The 18,566-nt window shown below is 40.0% G+C and overlaps 1 protein-coding gene across 1 annotated transcript in view; it reads left to right on the top strand.

The window, feature by feature from the left end:
* The window catches only part of cubn (cubilin (intrinsic factor-cobalamin receptor)), a 279,349-nt gene that overhangs the window by 100,070 nt on the left and 160,713 nt on the right, over window positions 1–18,566 (top strand). The window contains exons 41-52 of the mRNA XM_030123898.1: window positions 308–454; window positions 1,500–1,690; window positions 2,801–2,969; window positions 4,201–4,375; window positions 5,855–6,033; window positions 8,430–8,639; window positions 8,809–8,949; window positions 9,030–9,214; window positions 10,128–10,299; window positions 14,549–14,752; window positions 14,916–15,065; window positions 17,000–17,121. Of these exons, the coding sequence (XP_029979758.1) occupies window positions 308–454; window positions 1,500–1,690; window positions 2,801–2,969; window positions 4,201–4,375; window positions 5,855–6,033; window positions 8,430–8,639; window positions 8,809–8,949; window positions 9,030–9,214; window positions 10,128–10,299; window positions 14,549–14,752; window positions 14,916–15,065; window positions 17,000–17,121 (2,045 nt within the window). The remainder of the gene's footprint in view (window positions 1–307; window positions 455–1,499; window positions 1,691–2,800; window positions 2,970–4,200; window positions 4,376–5,854; window positions 6,034–8,429; window positions 8,640–8,808; window positions 8,950–9,029; window positions 9,215–10,127; window positions 10,300–14,548; window positions 14,753–14,915; window positions 15,066–16,999; window positions 17,122–18,566) is intronic.

The raw sequence follows: 18,566 nt of genomic DNA, 5'->3' as shown, positions 1-18,566 counted from the left end.
TTCTAAAAGTTGGTTTTAAAGTTTACAGGTGCCCTTGTGGATAGGAATGGGAATAAAGAACCAGTTCTTTTTGAGAACCGGTTTCTGTAACTGACTATAAAAATCTATTCTGTTTATTTCTATTCTATTCTATTCTATTCTATTCTATTCTATTCTATTCTATTCTATTCTATTCACAGATGAAACACTATTTATAATGACTTAGTAAGATACAATTCTCCTTTTTGCTGATCTAGTGCCATGTGATGGAGTCATTGGTTGTGTTGTTGTTGTGTGTGTGTGTGTGTGTGTGTGTGTGTGTGTGTAGGAGCCACCAGTGTGTCCCCTGTGCTGGCCAGTGTGTGTGGTCGTGAACTTCCTGGTTCTCTCCACTCCACTGGGGACTCCATGTACATCCACTTCTCCTCAGACAGCAGCGTCAGCGGCCGAGGCTTTAATGCTTCGTACTCCAAAGGTAAAAAAAAAAGTCAGACAAACACACACAGACTACTGCACACACTTGACCTGGGGCTCCTTTCTGCGCTCCCTCGGTAAATTGTTAAGCCCAACGCAACACAAAATGCATCCATTTAACCCATTTTGCACTATCCTGTTTCTGGACTCCCTCATTAGTTCATTAACCTGCAACACAACATAAAATTATTAATTATTAAATTATTATTAAAATGAAGTTATCCCATTTCTGGCTTGTTGGTTAAAAGTCTGCGCTCACTAACTTTCACGTCACAGGGCTGATTTTAATGAGGATATGTTCTTGTAGCTTCATTTCACTGTATTTCTGTCATGTATTTCCTTTGAAATATTATTTCAGTTTGAAAAAGAACATTTTTAACAGAATCTTGACAATATCTTTGATGATATCAGATTTTTTATAATGTACATGTGGAATAAACTGAGGCAGAATATTATCACAGTTGCACTTATTTTTCTAATTGAATTTCAGTTTTTTCTTGGTTGTTCATGTTATTCACATTTTTTAAAAGATAGTTTGTAGATGTAAATTTTGTCATAATGTAATTTTACTCTTTTTTTTTTTTACTGTAAATATATTATTCTGTTCTTATTTTACTGGTGTGATCCACTTTAGATCATATTGGACTCAAATGAACTAAAATGAGTTTAACAGCTCTGCTTTAGTCAAACATTTCCTCACACACTTCTGTTAATTATGTAAAGACATTCAAGTTTATCTACAAACTCACTTAACTGCACCTGAGTCACTTTCACTCCTGTATGTACATAGTGAATATTTACTTCCATTTCCTGTAGATTTGTACTTATGCACACCTTGTATTTTTTTCTGCTTTATTATTCTATTTATATTATTATTTATTAATTGCTTTTGTCTCTTCACACTTGCTTTCCTTTTTTTGTTATTTTACTAGTGTTTTTTCAAGTGTTTTTGTGTGCGACTGGGTTATTGTGACCAAGTACTTTCCCTTGTGGATCATTAAAGTCTGTCTCAGTCTGAACCTCATGGTCCATTTGTATGTTTTCAGGGTGTGGGGGTTTCCTGCATACAGACAGGGGTGTGCTGAGCAGCCCCCACTACCCGCAGAACTACAATCCACATCTGGACTGTAACTGGCATGTGATGGTGACGCCTGGGTTCCGGGTTTCTGTCACTTTCCTGAGCCCCTTCCAGATTCAAGGCTACGGCACCGAATGCAGCTCAGGAGATTACCTGGAGGTGAACGTCATGTTTGTAGATCAGACTCAGCTTCATCATCATTCCATCAGTGGTACATGATAGAGCGGAATATAGTAACCCAGGTCTAGGGTTTGTAGCTGAAACAAGTACACCAGAGGACCCAAGTGCACAAGGAGCTCAGTGTGGACAGTCTTTATTCACAGGCAGACAAGAAACAGACAAGGAGCAGGCAGCAGGTGAGTCGGGCACGGCCGAAGGGCCGGTAACCGGGAAAGCCAGACGAAGCCAAAGGGACGAAGACGGGAGACGTGGTCAGGGACGGGAGGCAGGTCGGTCATCCGGGGATCGGGCAGAGAGACGTGGTCGGACAAAGGCAGGAGGGTTACCGGGGAGTAGACAGGCAGACGTGGTCAGACAGGCAGGTGGATATCCAGGTGGCAGGCGGGGCAGGTCTGAGACGGTCCGGATCAAGAATCAGGCAGGAATAAACACTGGATAGTCACACACGAGGTAGAGAACAATCTGGCAAGGAACAGAGGGCAGAGGGGTGGATATTTACGCACCGCCTGATGAGCTACAGCTGTGCTCACAGGTGAGCGGAGTTAACTGACTGGGAGGTGTGGTGAGAGAGAGAGAGAGAGAGAGAGAGAGAGAGAGAGAGGGGGAGAGAGAGAGAGAGAGAGAGGGAGGCAACAGAGCAGTCAGGGATGTGACAGTAGCATGAGAAAGATAAAAGGATAAAATGTAAAGTAAAATATATAAAAGGTACGTAGTGTAGAATAAAAACTACTGTAAAAACCATTAGGCCAACATGAAGACTGACCAACAGAATCGTTTTATGACAAAAAAAAAAAAAGACCAAAAATGGACTTACAGGGTTTCCGCCCGACAGCCACGACTGGGTGTTCTGTGAAATTCCTACCATACCCTCTCAGGTTCTTCGGTGCTTTCTTTACTTTAGTAAAAGTGTGTAAAATTAGACACCGTTAGCTCAGAAAAGAGGTCACCTGATGTCAGTTGCTCAGACTGGTTTCACACACTGGTTCAACGCTGTGACTGTACTGTCATATGGTCTGATGTTACATGAAGGTTTGTAACAAATATAAATTTGCTCCAGTTATTCACAGTCCTTTTGTCTTCTGTCTGTAGCTCCGTAATGGTCCTGATGCTTCTTCTCCACCCCTGGGTCCACGTCTCTGTGGTACCAGTACCCCATCGGTCCTCCAGACCAGCGATAACCACCTCTACATTCGCTTTGTGTCTGATGACTCCAACGAAGGCAGCGGATTTAAGATGTCCTTTGAAGCTCACAGTCAAGGTGTTTCCTAGTTTGTGTTTCTACTCAGTAATCCTTCTGTGAACTGTGCTTTCACCAAATTTAGTTTTAAAAAATATGCAGTTAACCCTTTGATGCATAAATGAGTCAAAATGACCTGGTTTTCTTTGTAATGAAAAGTTATTATTTCATATTCCAGGTATTCCTCAAAAAACATGTCAGTTAAATTGTTTTCTTACCTTTTGTAGATTTTATGTAACTGTAGTTTTAGTTTTACTACCTCCTGCTTCCATATGTGGGTCAAAATGTTCCACATTCATTCACAATAGAATTACATCTGAACCTTTGATTCATTCAACAGTAAAACCAAAGGACTCACTAAATGGATGTGAACACTGCTCTGTTGCTTTTATAAATATCAGTGTTTTTCAACCTTGGGGTCGCCTGGAATTCAAATGGGGTCACCTGAAGTTTCTAGTAATTGATAAAAAAAAAAAAAGACAAATAAAAAATATTTTTATTGATTCAATACATATTTCCTTATAATTAAAACACCACAGTTTTCCTAATAAAATCCAGTTCAAACAAAAAATGCAGGATAAAATATCTGAGAGGGCATATCTAGATTAGATTGACCCGGTCATGTGACCATGTGCATTACTATGCTTCAACCTGCCCAGACACATTTCTCTTCAAGAGAAACTGAGAAGCAGACACTAAAAAGGTGCATTATATACATTATATAGCCTAAATGTTGTCAAAAATTAACATTTATTTGCAACATAGTACAGCAAACTATTACATGATCGAAACCAAAACTTTTGCAAAATAATGTCTCCGTTTTGAATGCTGGGGGTCGCAGGAATTTTGTGATGAAAATAAAATGGGGTCATGAGCTTAATACAGTCAGGAACCACTGTACTATATATTATACATTACATATACACTTTGCTTTTCAAATTTTCGAAGTAGTTAAAAAAATAGTTTAAAAAAACCTAAAAAAAAAAAATATTTCAAACATAAAGTCATTCTTTGATGGACCAAAATACAATACAAATGGTTATTTTTAACATGACAAAATGACAAAAGTGGCATAAAAACTTTTTTTTTTTAATTTTACACGGGTCGTTTGGACCCATTTGTGGATGAGTGGAGGGTCCAGACACTCAGACATCAAAGGGTTAAAGTCAAGCACAAGGGCTGAAGACAGTGACAGTGATCAGTGTTCAGGATGGTGTCATAAAGTGTTTTTGACTGTTTTTGGTTTTTGCAGCATGTGGAGGCCACATTATGCTGAACAATAATGATGTACCAGGATATATCACCTCACCCAACTACCCCCAGAACTACCCCCAGAACATTGACTGTACATGGGTCATTTCGGTGCCCAATGGAGAAGCCGTGCAAATTGACTTTGAGGATGAATTCTACATTGAACCCACATCGAGGTGACGTATAGAACTCTATCCAAAATCCTACTGACCTCTGTTCCTGTCAGACTTTGGTTCATGGAACACTAGTACATGTGACGACCTACAGTAATGATGGGGTTTGTTCTCCTATCGTCTGTGAGTATGGAGGACTGAACCTGCCATATTAAAACATATGTTTCTGAATAAATATGTTTTGGTATAAATAAGGACAAAATAAATAAATGGTATGGAAATGAATTTATCAAGCCATTTTTATATTTCTGTATCTCTTTTTAATATGGCAGGTTCAGTCCTTCATAGTGATTAGTTTGCTTCTCATTTGGGTGAAATGGAACCCTCATAAGACAGGTACAGTGCCAGGAGGAACACCTTTGAGTCCCTGGCTGCACCTAGAGATTCTGTACATAAAAGTAATGAGTAATGGTGAAGGGTGGTTCAATGGATTATGGTTTATGGATTTAGCCTTCCCTATAATGTACCTTAATGATATTTATAATGACCACAGATTTATACAATAATTATTATTAAATGGGTTCTTCTGTGAAACTGGTCCTGAAAACAGGACACAGGGCTAAAAATTCAAACCAGATGTAGACGAATGTTCTGAAGCAGGTTTGGAAACACTTTGGGTCTATTTGAAAAAGAAATACTTACTGAAATAAAAGAGAAACTATTTTTCATGTAAAACACATTTTTATATTATTTTACATTATATTTATAACATAAATCCACATGTAACATGATCAAAAGGACATGGAAATTACACACTACTGTTTTTTGGAATATCTCTTTGTTCTCTCACAGGTGCATTTTGGGAACTGATTATTCAAGGCAGAGTGTTTGACAAAAATGACCACTGTTGAAAAATTATTTGCAATTTATCTGTGTTTAAATGTTCAGGTTCTGTATGTAACACCAGTGGACACGATGGGTTCCACACCAAACCTGGAATGAGACTGAGACTGATGCCAAACCCACGGATCGACACATTTAACACAGTGTCTTTATTTATAATCTGTATAAGACCATTTACACATGTTTTCACATCTAATGCATTGATAGTTTGGGTCCTATTTTTGGACCCAATATTTGATTATAAATTCATTTATTATGGGATGGCTCAGAGCAAGAGGATAATGTTTTGTGCATTTACCTGAGGTCATCATTAGGTCCATCCTGGGGGGAAATCTGTCTACATTTACCTTTTATTATTGGGTCTAAAAAGATGGAAAAATGACAGATACTAAAATAAACCCAGTTTCAGAGAAGCACCCATATACAATTTGAAATGCAGTATTTATGGATATTAACAATATTGGATAGTGACTCCCACAGTCTGCTTTTTACCTGGTTTCTAACATTACTGACTATGCTAGGTTGGGCTAAAGTGAAAAAAAATCTCCCTATATTCTTAACCAGCAGTTGTGATATACATAAAATGGACTGTATTTTTATTTCCCTTAATCATGAAACGTTGCTGTATTTGTGTTTTAGCTGTCTATATGATTACCTGGAGCTGCGTGATGGCTCAACATCCAATGCTGCTTTAATTTCTCGGCTCTGTGGAAACACCCGCCCGTCAACTCAGCGGTCCACAGCGTCCTCCATGCTGCTGAGGTTTCGCACCGACACCAGTGTTACACACAAAGGCTTCAAAGCAAAGTATTCTATAGGTAAGTTCTACGGCCACCTCAGGCTCTTTCTCCGCTGGTGTGTTTTTAGTTGTTTTAATTCTGAAATGGCACAAGCTTTCAGAATACTTCATTAATCTGAGGGGACATCAGTGTGTGTTATAGTGGCTCCATGCAAGTATTTAAATTAAAATGGCAGAGAAAAATACTACAAAACATAATAATTACATTTATATACAGTCACTGAAACAATTCCTGGCCCATCCCTTGTTTTCTTAAGTTCTTGTTCATTTTAATGCCTGGTCCAACTAAAGGTCCATTTGTTTGGACAAATATAATGATACCAACAAAAATGTCTTCATAGTGGTTGAATTTCAAAGCTGATATCTATGTATTTAACATGTTAACTGGATAAAAACCAGAGTCACTTCAGTTCTTCCATCAGTATCTGTGTCATTGTACTGACACAAACAGTGTTTTTACACATTCCAGGCCAGATCTACTAAAGGTTCGCATGTATTAAAACGTGTGCAAACTCATTGCACATGCAAAAAAATGTACAAACTCATTTACTAACAGTGACACTAAGGGTTGTGTCTTTCAAAGGTGCAGAAGAGCACGTCTGCATCCAGTTTGTACATTTGTCACTATGAATATGTAATATGGGGCATTGACACGCAGTTGTGTGGGTGGTGGGAGGAGAAAATGGAAATATATGAATTTAGCACACGCAAAGTGATTTATCAAACCAGAAAGTGATTTTGTTCATAGAAACTGCGTCTATATTTAACACGTCTCAACAGGAGGAGCAAATGGTTTGGATGAGTAATTACACACACGGAAGTGGTTTGGAGACAAAGAAATGATGAAACCAGATGCAGAGAACGCATTTTTAACCCTTGTGTGAACATTTTTGGAGTGACGGAAGAAAAAATAATTGAGACGTATGCCCCCCCCCCCCCCCCCCACACACACACACACACACACAAACACACACACAAATACACACTTTACAGGATATTTTCCATTCCTGATGATTGTGATTAAAAATACGCACCGACATTAGACTACAGTGTGACAAAATTATGTGCACCTGACAGTCATTCAATCCAACTACACCAGCCCCCCCCCCCCCCCCCCCCCCCCCCCCCCCCCCCCCCCCCCACACACACACACACACCACACACACCTTTAAAATGAAAAATAGGACCAATGGTCCTGTATCTTATCGGCCAAATTCAAAGCTTTGGGAAATGTATCCAGATCCATTTATTCTGCCCCAGTTCTGTGTATTTATTCTATTACAGAAATAGTCCATGTTTTGCTCATATTCCAATCAGATCTATAAAAAATTCAAATTCACACTTGATATCTTTGACACGGATTTATTGGATCAATCCACTTCCTATCTGTTATAATGGGAACATTTTTCAAAGTGGCACCAAATCCAGAATCAGTTCCAAATAATTTCACTAACTTTTGTTGACATCATCATACAGAAGCTGTATACCAAGTTTGAAGTCAATCAGAATTGTAGTTTCAGAGAAGAAGACGATTGAAATTTTTGCAACAGACAACAGATTCCACATGACGACAGTAGCTTATGGTCTGTCGGCCGATAAGCTGAAAATAAATGAATGAATGAGTCATGCCATACCATCCATGACAAAACTCCTCCAACGTCACATTTCCTTGTGTCTGGATCATGCAGTCACTGTTCCATTAGTGCTGCTGAATCCCAGGTCAGTTTTTCCAGTGTATTGTCTCCAGTAGTGCACACAAAACCCTCCTTTAAACAGAGCAGGCTGTCAGACTTTGCACCTGTTGAAATTTGCACAAGCAGTCTGAGTAAATCACCTGCAAACCACAGTTCAACCCCTCACACAAAATTTCTGAATTGCACAAGCAAATTAGTACACACAAACTGGGATCTCAGCCGATCCAGCCCTCCATGTTTTCTGTTCTGTCTGTTTTAGTCACATGACACACACAGACACACACAGACACACACAGACACACACACACACACACACACACACAGGAGTTAGGACTGGATTACAGAACCAGTGTTTTGGATGACTTTAGATGGTCCAATCATTTTTCCTCGACTGTATATATAATAGATAGATAGATAGATAGAATAGAGCTGAATAGAATAAAGGTGTAAAACAAAGACAAAATGCACATAGACACAAACTGACTGTATTAACAGTATTAATATAAACAGTATTTATATCTATGATCCAAGTTTATATAAAAGTAGTGCATTTATATTTTAAAAATATTGAATAAATGTTACATTTTTATTGCAGAATAGAAGATTTTTTTGTGACTTATTGCACCTAATTTCATATTTGTATGGTTACTGCACGTGATTTGAGGATACGTTGAGGTATTTCTTCAAGTCCTGCTGTCCTGTGTCATGTCCGTGTTTACAGCGACATGTGGAGGTACTTACATCGGCCAGAGTGGGACGCTTCACAGCCCCGGGTTCCCCTCCTCCAACTACCCTGACAGTTCTGTGTGTGAGTGGTACCTGGAGGGGCCCACCGGACACTACCTCACCCTGACCTACAGCAGCTTCAGCCTGCAGGACACTCCAGGCTGCAGCGCAGACTATGTGGAGATCAGAGAGTACAACGCCTCAGGTTAGGTCGGGGTTGGCCCTCTGAGACCAACAGCAGCTTTACACACACTGCAAATGGACTGGGACGACTCCTTCTGTAGGAGCTGAGCTGTGTGGAGACATGACAGCTGTAAGCAGGTCTGTTTAACAGAATGGGACACATTATTGAAAGTTCTGTTCTGTCTTTGTAGGACGCCTGCTCGGTCGACACTGTGGTAACAGTCTGCCTGTCGCCATGGATACGTCCGATAGTTTTGCATATGTCAAGTTTGTTAGTGACACCAGTGTAAACGCACCTGGATTCAGTCTGTCATATGAAGCAAGTGTGGAAGGTAACTAAAAAATCTGTCTATACACACACACACACACACATCCAACTGAACTAATAACCTTTTTTTTTCATTTCCTGCAGCCTGTGGAGGAGCATTAAACAGTCCCACAGGAACCATCTCCTCTCCAAATTATCCTAATTTATACCCCCACAGCCGTGTGTGTCGCTGGGAGGTGACGGTGTCCCCAGGGCGCCGGGTCACCCTCACCATTAACGACCTCCGACTGGAAGGTTCTGGAACCTCCTGTGCCTTTGACTATGTGGATGTGAGTCCCTGTTGAACAGGATCATATACTCATGTGTTCCATATTTACATTCAGTCAGAACGTACCTGGCCACCAGAAGAATTCATTTTGCAAGTAACTATTTAATGGAGACACTTGTAAGTGGAGCGAATGTTTTTACCCATTTTGGTAAAAAATGGAGCATTTAGTGAATATTTATTACCAGAATGGGAAAGCATTTATAGAACTATGGTTTCATCGAGATTATCACCGTCATTTTAAGGTGTACCTTAGGTCTTTAGAGCCGCTGGAGACCCACCCACCGAACCACCGACACACCCACTGATGACCCACCCTCTGACCAACCCACTGACCCACCCACTGAACCACTGACCAACCCACTGATGACCCACCCTCTGACCCACCCACTGAACCACTGACCAACCCACTGATGACCCACCCTCTGACCCACCCACTGAACCACTGACCAACCCACTGATGACCCACCCTCTGACCCACCCACTGAACCACTGACCAACCCACTGATGACCCACCCTCTGACCAACCCACTGACCCACCCACTGAACCACTGACCAACCCACTGATGACCCACCCTCTGACCAACCCATTGACCCACCCACTGAACCACTGACCAACCCACTGATGACTCACCCTCTGACCATCCCACCCACCCACTGAACCACCAACTGACCCATCAATGACCCACCTGACCCACTGACCACCCACCAACCCGCCCACCCACCAACTAACTTACAGAGACACGGTAAGAATAGAACACAAGAATAAAAGAATGTAAGGTGAGTTTACTGTGAAGTGAAATGTAAATGCATGTGACTGGAAATATTTCCTGTTACAGACGTGTGAAACCTCCAACAGTGGAATGTTCTTGTCTATACCCAGTGATGACAGAGTCTCCTTGACCTCTTCCTTTTAGGTTTTTAATGGTTTGGCGGCCGATGCCCCTCATCTGCAGCGTTTCTGTGGTACAGTACCAGCCGGTACCCAGGTCCGCTCCTCTGGAAACACCATGACCATCGTCTTCAGAACCGACGCTTCGGTGTCCAACGGTGGATTCACAGCCTCGTATTCATCTGAGGAGCCGGCAGGTTAGATACTCTTTGACTAGGGGTGAAATGAGTCCTCGAGTAATTTGAGTACCTCGATTACAAAAAATGATTGAGGAATTTTCTCTGCCTTGAAGAATCGTTTATTTAATTGTAAAGCTCAAAGCACGGCATTTCACACAGACTATTTAATGTGACACAACGCGCTTACAATACTCACGCAAAGGAAGACGACGGAGGACGTGGAAGTGTTCGAATGAAGCAGTGGGAAGATGGAAGAGGAGAGTGAATACAACAGTGATGATGAAAGACAAGAAAAAAAACACAATAAAAAGACAGAAAATGTCAGAAGTGTGGAAGCCTTTCAGACTGAACAGCAGTGTCATGTATGTGTTGTAACACAGCCCTTCCACACAACAGCACATCTGTGATGGAGCATCTGCTCGTAGACCCCAGAATGGAGCGCAGGAGCCCAGATCAAACAGAATTAACGCAGCGCAAATCCAAGAGATTAACGTTAATGCAGCTTACTAACGTAACGTTAGCCCTGCGGAGGGCTAGGTTTGTGTTCATTATGGAACTGTCCAGTGTGTGGAGAGTTTAGTACGACTGTGACAAACACAGATCTGCATCCATGCACCCCTGGTTTGAACGGTTAATTTCCCAAAAGCACGGACGAAATGGTGCACGGCTGGGTGAAAGCTTTCTCTGACCTCGTCACTGTTGAATTTTGGCAAAATCCAACTACTGTTTACTAAAATGAAGCAAATCATTCATAACGCGCATGCGTGCGTGTGTGTGTGTGTGTGTGGGTGGGTGGGTGGGGGGGTTATAGGTTCTGAGACAGACAGATAAGGTGGGGGGGGGCATTGCCTTAAATTCTCCTGAATATACTGTAACAGAAATGTGTCAAACTGTTCATACATGGACTCGTTCACAGTTCCGTTCTAATGTTCTTGCCTCTTTTCTGCCACAACACATTCCTCTTGTGTTTAATTTGTAAATTCTGAAACTTACAGCTGCCAAAGTTCAGTTGCACGTCAAAAAGACAATGTTTATGCCTTTTTTAAAAATGTATTAATGCCTTATATGTTCAATACTTACAAGAAATACTAAGTTGAAAGTAATTAAATTTTATTTATTTTTATTTGTATTTGCAGTTGCCTCTCTGAAAATGTTTCTAGTCAAGAAAATACATTTTGTTGCGTCTGCACCATATGAATGTAACAAATAAAACGGTTTATTATCAAAAAATAAATAAAAAGGAAACCATTTGGTCCTTCATTATTTAGTGAAATACCTTATTTCCTCTTGTGTATTTATGATTGCTCTTTAACCAAGAAAAAATAAGTTTTATCCGATTACTCGATTAATCGAAGGAATTTTCTTTAGAATACTTGAATACTAAAATATTGGATAGCTGCAGCCCTGCCTTTGACCAGCAGAAATATCTACAATGATGCGTATTCATGGTGTGATGCTGCATATCATGGTTCATTTTGACAGCAATATTAACTTAGTCTTTGAACTAATATGTAGGAATATAAAAAAAAAAACAATCATAATGATAATGACAAACTTTATTACAAACATAAGAAGGGATAAAATACAAAGGTGAGCAAAAGGCAAAGACCAACCACAAATTTGAACAGAACACTCCAGAACAGTGTTTCCCAACCAGTGTACTGTGAGCAGTCGTCAGGTGTGCTGTGGAAGATTATCCACTTTCATCTGATTGGTGTCAGTGAGCAGCGTCATACAGGTACATACGACTGTACGCACCAGTGATCCACTGGACAACAACAGTCTGCTGTTCCCATTTACAAAATAAAAGTGAAAGTGAACCAGCCCTGATGCATTCTGTTGATAAAGCCCAGCAGATATGCCTCCCATAGTAGTATACAATGGACCTCACGCTGTAAGCTGGGGGGTCCATCCGAGTGGTCGCTGATGCACCCCTCTTAGCTTTGTTGTTCCAAACGCCCCACGACAATGTCGCCCGTGCACCCCTAGTATACAGACCCAGGTTTCACACTGAGGAAGGAAACTGAGACTAGATTTGCATTATATTTCAGTAAATATACTTTTTGTGACATTTTTGTTTGGTGGTGCGCCTTAGGATTTTTCTAATGTAAAATATGTGCCGTGGCTCAAAAAGGTTTGAAAACACTGCTGCAGAATATCAAAAAAAAAAAAAAGAAGTCACACAATGTACAACTACCTCATCATGACTCCGCAATAATATTTTATGTTGAAACGGAGAAGGAAGAAGCCTGACATGACTAATATGTACAGTCCATAGACCATTTATTAGGCCCGAGCCCAGACACACATGTCGGCGAGGGCCTATTAAAACCGCATGGTTCCGTTATTATTATTATTATTATTATTATTATTATTATTATTATTCTCTCACCTCTTTGGATGCAAATTTGACCCCCTGAACGTTAACGAAAAGTCAATTTTATTTGACCAAAAATTCAAGCCTGGTGAAAAATTTTGTTATTTGAAGTCGCCAAGAAAAAATATCGCAAAATGACTCGATAGCGCCCCCTCAAAAATCAAAATACATTATGCGGATGGGAGCCCTCCCCAAATTTTTTTCATCGTACAAATATGAAACTTGGTCCAGACATAGTCCATGGTAGGACAAGTAAAAAATTACATTATGGCCCCGCCCTAAACCCAACAGGAAGTCGGCCATATTGGGTGGAAGTGTGGACGTCTTAAATCCCACCCCTCATCCTTTCATCATCTCCTCCTAGGGTTTACATCCAATTTGGACCAAACTGGGAGAAAATCACCTACACACATGTGTGATCAAAAGTTATCACCTACATTTTTGATCAGATGTTGGGCGTGGCTGTGATGAGCTCACAACGAAGCGGCCATTTTTAGAAGTATAAAAGAGAGTATATCTCGCAAAAAAAGTGTCAGATTGAGTTTGACCCAATGTAACATTTGTGCGAAATGACAACCTGAACACGATGATATGTCACTCGTATGGTTGGATTGTAAAATGGCTCTCTCACGCCCCCTACAGTTTTTGAATGGGAGTGAAAAAAAAATTTTGACACAGGATCATGAAACTTGGCACATACATCCCTCATGCCAAACTGAACCAAAAAGCCAATGAGGACACACCTCTATTTACAATCATGTTGCCATGACGACACCAAAACTGTACCATTCAAATGAATGGGGTTTTTCCACAAGGACACTATTACTGAAAAACTCTCTGTGTTCCACTAATGTTACACAGACTGAAAATTACACTGTGGAAAAGGAGAATTTTCCAGCAAGAAGAATTTTCGAAATATTGAAAAATGACTTGGCCACGCCCCCTCAAAATATGAAAATACATTGCGCGAATGGGAACCCACCCAAAAAAATTTCAACATAGAAACATGAAACTTGGTTCAGATATAGAACATGGAAGGACAAGTAAAAAATTACATTATGGCCCCGCCCTAAACCCAACAGGAAGTTGGCCATATTGGGTGGAAGTGTGGACCTCTTAAATCCCACCCCTCATACTTTCATCATCTCCTCCTAGGGTTTACATCCAATTTGGACCAAACTGGGTGAAAATCACCTACACACATGTGTGATCAAAAGTTATCACCTACATTTTTGATCAAATGTTGGGCGTGGCTGTGATGAGCTTGAGATTGAGCGGTCATTGTCAGAAGTATAAAACTGTGCTTATCTCGCAGAATGCCACATCGAGCCCAAGATACAGTGTCCTCTCACTGTCGGTGGCCTCAGCGGTTGCGTGGGGAGGCGGTCGCATGGGAGGGCGAGGGCCTTAACACCGCTTGCGGTTTTAATTATTATTAGTATTAGTATTATTAGTATTAGTATTAGTATTAGTATTAGTATTAGTATTAGTATTATTCGACCTGTTCACATAGTCACATTTGCGTCACTGTCCAAATACTTCTGGACCTGACTGTAAAGCTGAACCTTGTTACTTACAGGACACTCACTTACACTTGTGCTTTTTCGTTTTCTGTGACTTTAATCATGTTCCCATATTGGATGTGTGTGTTCTGCTCTGATTGTTGTTTCTGTTTGACATAATCCACCGTCGTAGTGCAACAGGAGCCTTTTCCTCCTCAAATTAAAATAAAACCTTGGTGTCTTGATGGGTCAGTTTATCTGTCTGTGGGTTTATTTATGTTTTACTGTTGAATCATAATGACATTAACTCTGTGTGTTGTTCTGTCCTTGTATCTGTAGTGTTTACATCGACTGTCCCTCACAGTTCTGTTTTGTTGTTCTTTGTTAGTGTGCGGTGGAATCCTAAACAATCTGCTGGGAGGAAACATCACTTCACCTGGTTACTTGGTTTCCAATTATAGCAACAATCTCAACTGTGAGTGGATCATCCAGAACCCCCATCATGTCAATTCCTCCATTGTGGTGCTGATAGAAGACCTCCACCTGCAGAACCACCAGACGTGTGACTCAGACTACCTCCAGTTCCGTTTAGGTGAGTCCCACATGGATGACGGACGGCAGCATCTGTGATAAGGGGTAGGCTCCACCCCCTGCGACCGTCCCGAGGGTTAAACGTTCAGAAAATGAATGAATGAGTGAATGTTCCTAATATCTGTATATGTGTGTGGGATCTGTGTTCTGCTGTTTTCCTTCAGGTGACTCAGATGGAGAACTGTTGGCCAAGTTCTGCGGTCAGACCACACCCAGAATCCCCATCGTGGTCTTTACTCCGGAGCTCTGGGTCCATTTCCAAACTGATGCCAACCAGGGAGACTTGGGTTTCAAGGCCAAATATCTGTTTTCTGGTAAGACAAAATAAATGAGGAGAGGAACAGAGTGAATGAAGTTAAAGGTGGGGTAGGAGATCCTGGAAAAACGGTTCGAGCAAGCTACATTTGGAAAATATGCAATTCAAAAGTCCAAACCCCGTTCTTCAGACTTCCCTTCAGAGTACTGGATTGTAGTCACGGGGGGCGGGACAAATGGCAGTTGAGTTTGATAGACACATCACCGTTCAATCATTTCAATGGGTCGGTTAAAATGATTGGATGGTGTTTTTTCAGTACTGTCTGTTCCACAGGTGACCAAAATGTTTTATTTATGTGTTAGAGCATTTAATTAGTTGGTTGTAGTCGAGGTTTGAAGGAGATTTTAAGCAAGATAGTAAAAAAGGCTCCAGGGAAACATCTCCTACCCCACCTTTAAATAATGTTTTCATTGGTCTAAATCAGCACATGCTTTAGCTCAGGTTCCACATCCTTTCAGTATGATCTGAAGTGGATCAGAACCACTAAAATCTATATCATAATACTGGTGTCCGAGTGTGTGTGTGTGTGTGTGTGTGTGTGTGTGTGTGTGTGTGTGTGTGTGTGAGATTGAGATGCTTTTCATTGGCTAATTTGGTTCCTACAGTTGAGGAATAACCCATTTCCACATTAAATGTCTTGGTAAGTTGATAGGACCAATATTTTGGCAGATATTGCTTATTTTGGAATACAACAGCCTTTAAATCATGTTGCTCGGTTGACAGAAGCACAGTACCACGCTGCATGATGGGAAATGAAGTGAAAACCAGGAACGACGGACGCAATGTCTTTCTTGAAACTGGAAAAGATCAAATTTTCTCTCGGAGGATCAACCTTGTTTATTTAACCTTGTTTTTACTTTTAGCCCCCCACCCCCCCCACCCCTACCCCACAAGGAGCCATTGATCAGCTGCATTTGTAAATAAAAATCTGTTCGTAATTGCTTGCTCGGGTAAACAAAGGTTAAATGAAAAATTAAAAAAATGAGAAGTTTTACATTACATAGAAGCCTTTCCTCTTACTTTGATCAAACATCTATGGAAAACATAATAGAATAGAACAGCTATAACACTCGTAATTAAGTGAATGTGGACCAATGTAGGTGGGGGTACTACTTTTCTCTTTTTTTTTTTTTTTTAGTTTAAGTTTTTGTTTATTAGTTGTTTTTTTTGGAAAACTGGACAATTGGACATATGCTTATACCTGTACTGAGAGGATATGTATACTGGAAATGTGTCCTAATAAAAAGATAATTAAAAAACAAAAGGCAAAAAAACTGAAATGACACATTTCCGATCTTCAGTCCACAGATTTTAGTACTCAAATGACCCATGGTTCCACACAGGTCAACACACTAGTACTATCATAATAACGTGGAAATAAAGTCAAGGCCAAACTTTTCTCTATGTTTCAGTGGGAAAAAAGTTATTACATTATGATCCTTTATCGTTTCAAAAAATGTGATTAACATGAACAACCATGAAAAAATGGGAATTTCTTCAGAAAAATCAGTGTAATTTTACCAATATTCGGCCTCAGTTTATTCCACATGTACATTTTAAACTACAGATCTCAGTGGATCTACAAATACACAAAACATTTAATAACAGACAGAATATTGGTCGTATTACACTGATTTGCATGAAGACAGTTCAGGTTGGTCAGATTTGTTCAGGTTTTTCACTGTTTTGTTAAAGGATTGTTTATAAATGTAAACTTTATCATAATGTAATTTTAGTATTTTACTCATTAGACCCACTTTAGATCCTATCAGTCTGAATGTGGAACCTGAACTAAAATGACTGATCAGTGTAACTTCAGTGGGCTGAACTGGACCCTGAGTCGGGCTGGTTTTGGTCTGCGGGCCATAGGTTTGACCCCCGTGGTCTGAATCAAGTGTTCTGAGCAGGTTTTGTGTTGTGCTGTGTGTGCAGAGTGTGGAGGATGGCAGACAGGTGAAGGGGGGATGCTGTCCAGCCCTAACTACCCCAGCGTCTACCCCAGCCCCAGCCGCTGTGCTTGGCTCCTGGAGGCTCCAGCGGGTCATACCATCACAGTGAGTCCACAGCGCCGGTCACTCATTTTACACTCAATAGTGTTTGGAAAATCATGTGACAAAGTTCTGTGTTTGTATATCTGAAGGGATGAGAATTAATATGATTTTACTGATACAAATTCAGATAAACTATATAAATATATCCCCTTTATTTATCAGCTTAAGCAAGTAAAGAAAAACAAAAAACTGCAGTTGCTTTTTCATCGGACATCTGCGCAAAACTTTACCAACATTTACTAAATGTAGAAAAAACAGAAGCAAACGTGATAATTTATTTATTATCGTGAGATGACACGAGAAGTCATTCCATAAACATGAACATAAATGTGGTGTTCATTTACAGATGTCTTCATTGTTATCATATATTCCTCCTCTTTCTCCTACTAAATTCTAAAATGATTGGGTTTCCCGGTGTGTCCACACATACACACACATGCTTCTTTTTAAACTCTTCTTCTTCTTCTCTTGTTGTAATGTCCGTCAACATCCGTTTTTCTTTATTCACGTGACTCTAGTTGGACTAAAGGTCTTTCCGTTGCAGTTTTGTGTGATATACCATTTGTGCGATGCCAGAAAAACTGCCTCTTGCCGGCACAAAAACTTTTCATCGAAAAATGAGAGTTTTGGTGAAACTGTCATTTTTCCATTAGGCAAATTTTTATGTACAAGTTATATTTGCACAATTTGAAGGTCAATGGAAAAGCGACTACTGAAATTAAACAAATAATAACTGATCCATGAAACAATTAATTGACTCAAATTGATTTTTTTTTTAAATTGACGACCATTTTCACGAATCAAAGAACAAATGTCATTTTGCACATAGGTGTTTTAACACTTCCTCACACATATCAGTAGTTGTATTTCACAGCCCCAGACATAAAGTGTAGGACACAGACCGAGAGCAAACACAGAAACACTGTCTAGCATTTAGAGAGAGACAGCTGGAACTACTGGAAAGTCAAGATTACTGTTTTAACCCTTAAAGTCCCAAACATCCGTCAACCTAAACCATCTACTGATCTAAAACTGTTTAATACCTGCTGATCCACTAATCCTATTAATACATGTCAGTAATTGGAGTCAAATACAGTTTGTCGTCATCAGATATGACCCATTTGGACGTTCAGAGGCTCCATAGTTATCGTGGAAACATTTAGACACTTGTTATTTGTTCAGTTAATGACATATTTTGTTGATAAAGTCACTTCTTCATTTTTCTCTGTTTTTTATATGATATCCCTCAGCTTTAATCTGTGCTTTTATGAACAGCTACATGATCAGTGAATTAAATATAGAAAAATACATGATTTACACGTAAAAAAAAGCAAAATACAGAGAATAATATGTTAATAAATGGTGATAAATCACTTAAAAAAAACTTAAATATAGAGAAAAAATATTTTGCTCCTATGCACAGACCACTCTGTATCCTCATTTCCTAA

The sequence above is a fragment of the Sphaeramia orbicularis genome, chromosome 20 (assembly GCF_902148855.1).
Source record: "Sphaeramia orbicularis chromosome 20, fSphaOr1.1, whole genome shotgun sequence".
Lineage (NCBI taxonomy): Eukaryota > Metazoa > Chordata > Actinopteri > Kurtiformes > Apogonidae > Sphaeramia > Sphaeramia orbicularis.
The sequence above is the reverse complement of the archived record's forward strand: the minus strand, read 5'-3'. Positions and strand labels throughout refer to the sequence as shown.